The following is an 8,345-nucleotide window of genomic DNA, read 5'->3' as shown; positions in this document are numbered from 1 at the left end:
CCTAGAACTTGGAACAACAGGGACCATTCTGCCCCTGAATGTGCTCTGCCATTCAGTTGGATCTTGGCTGGTCATTTCTTTTCTGCATTATTCCCATTCTGTCATCCACCTGAGGAATCTATTGTTTCCTGTTTTGAACATCCTCAATCGTTGTAGAATTTCAAAGGTTCTGAATGAAAAATCCCTAATCACTCTAGTCTTCAGTGGCCTATCCTTTATTCTGAGTTGAGATCCCTTGGTTCTAGACTCAACAGCCATGTGAGATGTCCTATCTACATCTATCCTGAAAGAATATCGTAAATTTTAATTCCCAAATGTTACGGTTCCAGTTGATGGTAATACTGCATAAATTGGATCTCTGAGGTAAGATTGTAAGTTTTACGTTTTGCAGTTTAGTTAGGATGGTAGTCAGAAACTTTCAGATGAGGCTGCCAATGTTCTTTCAACAAGACAAGACAAGTTTATTACTAAAAGAAAAAAAGCTCTGTACATATATAACAATTTTCAAAGATCTTACCATAAACAGCAATTTAGCTATACTTCTTTCAAACTTGATGAAAAATTTGACAATATTATGGTGACTATTTCCCAAATGCATCTGAACAGCAAAACTGTTAATCACACATTCTGTTTACATAATACGAAATACAAAACAGTCTGATTCATATTTGGTCATTAAAAATTCTGCTTCATAAATAAATCTTATCCACACCACAGAAATTCATCCTCCCCAACATTGATGCTGATTAGCTTCACCCAATCTATATGGAAATAGAAGTTGCCCATTACTACTGTATTACTCATATTACATGCACACCTATTTTTCTGATTTATATTCAAAAGGTAGTGTTATAGTAAGTACAATATTAAATATAAACAGCTGTGTGTGTAACAGAAAGTCCATATATTTACTTTTACCCATACCAGTGTCATATAAAGTTAGACTGGGATTGTAAAAGTAGGCAAAAGTGAGGACTTTCCTGATGAAGGGCTTTTGCCCAAAACGTAGATTTTCCTGCTCCTCGGATGCTGTCTGACCTGCTACGCTTTTCCAGCACCACTCTGATCTAAACGCTAGGATTGTAAAAGTCACCAGTGAACATCCTTGTGACCTTAGTGTGAGTAACAGAAAAACACACCTCCTGAAATCACTTGTGGATACGTCTCTGCAGGTGTGCCATGAGATGGGATTTCTGAGTGAAGCCTTTCCCACATTCAGTGCAGATGAAAGGTCTCTCTCCAGTGTGAACTCGCTGATGTACAGTGAGTTGAGTTGATCGCCTGAACCCAGTCCCACAGTGAGTACACCTGAATGGTCTCTCATCGGTATGAATATGTTGATGGGACATCAGTTCCCCAGAGCTTTTAAAGCACTTCCCACACTCTGGGCATTTAAAAGGCCTGTCATCAGAGTGAACCCGTTGATGACGCATCAGATCCCCAGAACTTTTAAAGCCCTTCCCACAGTCTGTACATTTAAAAGGTGCCTCCCCAGTGTGAACCCGCTGGTGTGTCAACAGGTGGATTTTCTGAGTGAATCCCTTCCCACACTCAGAGCAGGTGAATGGTCTCTCTCCAGTGTGAGTGCGCTGATGTACACTGAGTTGAGATGACCATCTGAACCTAGTTCCACAGTGAGAACAGCTGAACGGTCTCTCATCAGTGTGAACACGTTGGTGTAACTTAAGCTCTCCAGAGCTTTTGTAACCCTTCCCACAATCTGGACATTTGAAAGGTCTGTCCTCAGTGTGAACTCGTTGGTGTGCCTTGAGGTGGGATGACTCAATGAACCCTTTCCCACACTCAGTGCAGGTGAATGGCCACTCTCCAGTGTGAACTCGCTGGTGTGTCAACAGGGTGGAGAACTGAATGAATCCCTGCCCACATTCCGAGCAGATAAATGGCCTCTCCCCAGTGTGAAGCCGCTGGTGTATAGTGAGTTGTGACGATCTCCTAAACCCAGTCCCACAGTGAGAGCAGCGGAACGGTCTCTCCTCAGTGTGAATACGTTGATGAAGCATCAGTTCCCCGGAACTTTTAAAGCACTTACCGCAGTCTGAACATTTAAAGGGTCTCTCCTCAGTGTGAACACGTTGATGTGACTGCAGACGACTGGAACTTTTATAGCACTTCCGGCAGTTTGAACATTTAAAAGGTCTGTCCTCAGTGTGAACCTGTTGGTGTGCCTTGAGGTGGGATGATTGAGTAAATCCAATTCCACATTCAGAGCAGGTAAATGGTCTCTCCCCAGTGTGAATGCGTTGGTGAACAGTGAGCTGGGATGACCACTTGAAGCCAGCGCCACAGTCAGAGCATCTGAACCGTCTCTCCTCAGTGTGAACACGTTGATGGGACATCAGATCACCAGAGCTTTTAAAGCACTTCCCACAATATGGACACTTGAAAGGTCTATCCTCAGTGTGAACCCGCTGGTGTGTAATCAGTGTGGAGAACTGAGTGAATCCCTTCCCACACAGGGCGCAGGTGAATGGCCTTTCACCAGTGTGAACACGTTGGTGAATTTTCAGCGCAGAGTGGTGTTTAAATCCTTTCTCACAGTTCTCACATTTCCAAGGTTTATCCCCAGAGTGACTGCATTTGTGGTTCTTGAGGTCAGTTGATTGGTTGAAGCCTTTTCTGCACACAGAACATGTGTACCTGTTCTCCCCACTATGAATCGTGCTTTCCTCTTCCATGGTTAAAATCTGTTGGTATTCTGGTTGTGATAAATTGGGTGACTCCGTCAGGTCATTATGTGATGTTTCATTTCTGTTTCCTGCCTGCAAATCCTCCTCTTATCACACCCTGTAAAACTGACCGAAAATGGAAAAGTGAACGAGAGAGAAGCCACAAAACCTTAAAGGCACGTTGTGAAATTATGTTGACAGAATCTGGTGATTTGTGGAGATGGCGTTCAAGAACAATGACCATGAAAGCTGCTGGATTACCACAGAAACTCTACGGTGACTAAAGCTAATGTCAATCAGGGAAGGGAACCTGCTCCATGGTCTGGCCCTACACTGGACTGTATGGCCTGTTGGAGGTCTCACAGGAGGCTCCAAAGCACTAAAGATGTCACCTAGACATGGGCCGACATGTCCACAAATCAATTTCCCAGCTTGGTGAACGTACCCACAACTATGGCACCTGAGCTACAAATCTTTACGCAAACCTTGTATGGCCTCTATGGAGCAGACTGAGAGAGAAAAGAGAATGACACAGTTGCATGGAGAGAAAGAGAGACAGATAGGTAAGGAAGTAGGAGATGCTGGGGACAAAGAAGCGAGCTTTGTTTATCTCAAACTTGACCAGAACTTCAAGAGGATCTTCTAAATCCTCAATCATCAGCAGCGCAATGGGGACCTTAGCGGCAACTTTTTCATGCAGAGGGTACTAATGAGCTGTCTGAGGAAGTTGTGGAGGCTGGTACGATTACGACATTTAAAAGGCATCTGGATGGGTATATGACTAAGAAGGGTTTAGAGGGATATGGGCCAAATGCTGGTATATGGGACTAGATTAATTTAGGCTATTTGGTCAGCATGGATCAGCTGGACCGAAGAGTCTGTTCCATGCTATATATCTCTATGACCGTGATAACAGTTTTTTTAGATTAGATTACTTAGTGTGGAAACAGGCCCTTTAGCCCAACAAGTCCACACCAATCCTCTGAAGAGCAACCCACCCAGACCCATTCCCCTACATTTACCCTTTTGTCGAACACTAGGGGCAATTTAGCATGGCCAATTCACCTAACCTGCACATTTTTGGACTGTAGGAGGAAACCGGAGCACCCGGAGGAAACCCACGCTAACACAGGGAGAATGTGCAAACTCTACACAGACAGTTGCCTGAGGTGGAAATTGAACCCAGGTCTCTGGCGCTGTGAGTCTCTGTGAAAACCATCAGCACCAAGTTACCATCCAACTCGCACTGTCCTGACCTGTTTGACGTCCAGTACTGGAGTAAAACAGAACTCTGTCACTGAAATAGGAGGAGGATGATAGTCATTCCTTACAGGCCCCATTACGAAGTCTATTCCCCAATTGCGAACTTCATCTGTCACTGGAAACTGTCTGACATTGAAACAACTTAGTGTCATATTTCATTCCCCAAACTGAGATACCAGTCATATGTCCATATCATCATTAAAATCACCTATTTCCACTCATAACATCATCCGATTCCCTCGCTGTCTCAGCTCACCTGCTTCTGAAACTCTCATCTATTACACGGTTACCTGTAGACTTACCAATCCCCTAACAGCTCCCACATCCCCCACGTTACCGCCCCCTCTCCCCAGAATTGAGATCCTCCACCCCCTCCTGTAATTGAGACCACACCCTCTATGTAACTCAGACCCTTCCTCTTCCCTTGTAATTGAGACCACCCTCCCCTGTCTGTCTCTCAACCTTTCTGCAGTCTATCACCCGCCCTTTGCGGCTGCCCCTCCCCCTCCGCCTTCCTGCTGACTATCACCCCCTCTCCCGCTGCCCCTCCCCTCCTGCTTCCGGTCTCCCCATCCCTCCAGCTTCCCCTCCCCTCCTGCTTCCGGTCTCCCCTTTACTCCTGCACACCCCCTCCACCACTCCCCTCACTGAGCCATCCCCCCAGTGACATCACAGCACTGTCCGAAAGATGGCCTCGCACGCGCTCTGCAGCACATTGACCCTATAAAGATGGCGCCCCTAGAAACCCGCGCGCTCCCAGTGCCCTCACTGAGATGGCGGCCATAAGGCTGGGCCTCCTTGAGTCGGATTTCCGAACGCGGGGCTTGGATAGTCTTATCCGGGGTTTGCAGCCCACACGAGGTGTTTATAAAGCCTCTCCGCTCTTTCTCTCCCGATCGCACTCCAACACACAGTCTCCACTCCTCCCCTTTTCTGTCGCCGACCGCAGCCACTGGACAAAGCTGCTCCAAGTCTCTCACTGTGACCGGTCCTGCAGCTCCGCCCATCGTTCACTTTCATTAGTTGGAGGACCCGCCGGACGATTGGTCTTCCTGCCCCGCCTCCGGATTCCTATTGGCCCAGAGCCGCCGCCAATCACCCGGACGCCGCAGGGTGAGCAACTGCAGTACCGATGTAGAAGCGGTGGTGGCGCTTGAGGAAGTGGGAGAGCCTGAGGGTGGGTCCAGGGTTTCGAAAACACAGCATGTTGGCTGCAAGCACTAGTGGTTACACCGGCGGAAAGGGCTGGGGCTTCCTGCAAACTCTCTTTGCAGAAATAAAACTCTAACCAAACCACATGGTATTTACATTCAGGACCAGGATAACATGCATCTAAAAATGTGAAAGGAAAAAGCTTTCTCTGCTGTGAATGTGGGCAATGATTTCAAATATCAGTGTTACTGTAAAAACACCAAGATACAAACGGGATTGTGACAGTGCTCTGGTTGGGGAAAGAGTTTTAATTCGTTAAAACGTTTGAAAGACACGACACCAGGGAAAATCTGTACATGTGCACACTCTATGGAGCAGGCTTCAACTAATAAGCCGCCATGAAATGCCATGGAGAAAACTGAGGACTGGGAGAGGGTGAAAATGCCCATCTAAGTTGGTACCACATCACTGCAGTCACACTGGGAGAAGCCATTTGCTTGTTCTGAATGTGGAAAAACATTCATCCAGTTCACACAGACAAGAGATCTTTTAAATGTCTATGACTACAGTGACTGTGTAAATAATTAAATCCTGATCCAGTACAAAGTCATACAATAGAATCTTCAGAGTACAGAAGGTGGTCATTCGGCTCATTGTGCTGGAACTGTCTGTGAAAATGCTGACAATTGAGCCCCTCTCCCTTGCTTCTTCTGCCTTATGAAGGAATATTCCAAATCACTTTTGAAAGTTACTGTTCAATCTGCTTCCAACAGACAATCTGATAACATCGTTCAGATCATCAGAACTGAATTAAAATAATCTCTCCTCATTTGCCCCCTTTGACTTTTTGCTACATACTTTGAAGTTAGGTTCTGTGGTTACCAACCATCCTGAAGTTGGAACAGTTTCTCCCCATGCAGATGAAACCAGCTTAAAAATTTACCACCCTTCAATGAATTCCCTCTTTAACCTTCTGTGCTCAAAGACAAATAATCTCAGCTTCTCCAGTCTCTCCATGGTCTGTGATCAGTTACTCATTTTCAGATTAAACATGTGAGGGATTAAGTGAACAGTATGGTTCGGCCTCAGATAGTTCCCAGTGAAAGGGATGGATTTGGTCGTAAAGAAACAGAACTTGCATCACTGATTTCAGACAATGGATTGTCTCTTCCTGATTTTTACTTGGAGGAAAGTCCTGCAGATCTGGTACTGGATGTGGAAAGAACAATCTGCAATTGGAGGAATAGAAAAAGATGGTGGTGAGATGGAGCAGAGTATTGTCAGTGTGCCTGCGTAAAACACCACAGTGCTTCTGGGCATTGTTTCCCAGTAGATGAGAAATAGGAGACGCCTGGGACAGGTCCTTGTAGCACACCATGTTCAAGAATTTTGGAGAAGAAATGGAGATTAAAGAGGAGGTGGTAGATTGCAATGGTGGTGAGGTCAAGAGTTTTTTTTTCTCAGGATGGGTGATGATCAGGGATTGAAAGATGAAAGGGACAAAACCAAAACAGTGAGAGAGAGAGAAAAAGACAGAGAGAGAACTGTTCACAATTTTAATGACCATGGGAGAGTTGGATGGTCAGTTGTTTAGTAGGAATAGGATCGAGGGACTCAGAAGTGGGTCAAATGAACAATCCTGATGGGAGATCTAGAAATTAGAGAAATACATGGGTTGAGAGTTCAAAGAAGAATTTGAGACAGTTTGGCCGGGTGAGCTCAGGGAAGGGAAAGACACGCAGAGGTTACTCATCAGATGCTCTCACTCCTGATGACAGTCCATCAGTTCCTCACTTGTTGGACTTGAAGATGGAGGAGATGGTGAAAGCCCTAGAACTTGGAATAGGAGGGACCATTCTGCCCCTGAACTTGCTCTGCCATTCAGTTGGATCTTGGCCAGTCATTTCTTTTTTGCATTATTCCCATTCTGTCATCCACCTCGGGAATCTATTGCTTCCTGTATTGAACATCCTCAATTGTTGAAGAATTTTAAAGATTCTGAATGAAAAATCCCTCCTCACTCAGTCTTCAGTGGCCTATCCTTCATTCTGAGTTGAGATCCCTTAGTTCTAGACTCAACAGCCATGGGGGATGTCCTATCACACCTACCCTGAAAGAATATCGTAAATTTCAATTCTCAAAAGTCACGGCCCCAGTTGACACACCACTGAGTTCACATAGACAAGAGATCTTTTAAATGTCCAAATGACTACAGAGACTTCTTTTCCGTTAATCAAGACTGATCTATGTTCAGTGGAATCTACTGCAGATGTTACTAAATTTAGTCCATTTTACTGCCGAAGGAAAAAAAAGAACTATAGTTGCTGGAGATTTGAAACAAAAACAGAAATTCCTGGAGAAATTCTGCAGGCCTGGCAGTGTCTGAGGGAAGGAATCAAAATACTGAGGGCCAGCCAAATCCTCTGTACTCGATGGGAACTGTCTTCAACAAATAGTTAAAAATCCATGGAATTCAGTGTTAGAACAAGAAAATTATGTAACAGAAGCAGGCCATTTGGCCCAACATGTCCACACTGACCCTCTGAAGAGTAACCCACCCAGACCCATTCTCCTGCCTTAATAATCGATATTTCCCCTGACTAATGCAACTACTCAATACATCCCAAATACTACGGACAATTTAGCATGGTCAATTCACCTAGATTGCACATCTTTGGACTGTGGCAGGAAACCCATGCATTCACAAGGAGAATGTGCAATCTCCTCACAGACAGTCACACAGTGCTGGAATCGAATCTGGGTCCCTTGTGCTGTGAGGCAGCAGTGCTAACCACTGAACCACTGTGCCACCTGCAGAAATTTAAGTAAAAATAAAAACAAAATCAATCCTGGAAAACTGAAAAGAACAAAATGGATATTGGTATTCCATCATTATAAAATGATAAATTCATGATAACAGTTTCAGATAAGACTCTAGCAATGAACACTTGCCAACACCAATCTTGGTGCTGCTAGAACCCCTCTTGACCAATCAATGTGTGGGTATTTAAAAATGAAACTTAATATTTTGTCAACATCTTCCATATTTACACTCTTGGTAAAGTATAATTTCTAGCTCATCTTGGATTGCCGAACAGTTTCATCTTTATCAATGTAGTAGAAACTTAAACCTGTAGATTCACTTCCAGTCAGGAACACATCGGTTTTCTACTCATCTCTGACTTGAAGCACATTTCCAGCATTCACTGTTGTTCTTCCTCTGACTCTAGAGATTCTGTTCTA

General features: G+C 44.7%; 1 protein-coding gene across 4 annotated transcripts; it reads right to left on the bottom strand.

Annotated features, from left to right (window-relative positions):
• Nucleotides 1–217: 217 nt before the first annotated feature.
• Nucleotides 218–7,400, bottom strand: LOC122543948 (zinc finger protein 420-like). Of its 4 annotated transcripts, none has more exons than XM_043682908.1 (2): nt 4,720–7,400; nt 218–2,813 (listed from the first exon to the last, which is right to left on the bottom strand). In XM_043682908.1, the coding sequence occupies exon 2, from the start codon at nt 2,694–2,696 to the stop codon at nt 1,149–1,151; it is 1,548 nt and encodes a 515-aa protein (XP_043538843.1). In that variant the 5' UTR covers nt 2,697–2,813; nt 4,720–7,400; the 3' UTR covers nt 218–1,148. The 4 variants fall into 4 exon arrangements, with proteins under 4 accessions (XP_043538843.1, XP_043538841.1, XP_043538842.1 ...); XM_043682906.1 differs by lacking the exon at nt 4,720–7,400 and adding an exon at nt 3,944–4,298; XM_043682907.1 differs by lacking the exon at nt 4,720–7,400 and adding an exon at nt 4,019–4,298.
• Nucleotides 7,401–8,345: the final 945 nt, after the last annotated feature.

Source organism: Chiloscyllium plagiosum, chromosome 45 (assembly GCF_004010195.1).
Source record: "Chiloscyllium plagiosum isolate BGI_BamShark_2017 chromosome 45, ASM401019v2, whole genome shotgun sequence".
NCBI classification, from domain to species: Eukaryota; Metazoa; Chordata; class Chondrichthyes; order Orectolobiformes; family Hemiscylliidae; genus Chiloscyllium; species Chiloscyllium plagiosum.
This window is presented reverse-complemented; position numbering and strand designations above follow the sequence as displayed.

Excerpts from the sequence above, each read along its gene's own strand:
- LOC122543948 (XM_043682908.1), bottom strand. The coding sequence starts at position 2,696 with ATGGAAGAGGAAAGCACGATTCATAGTGGGGAGAACAGGTACACATGT.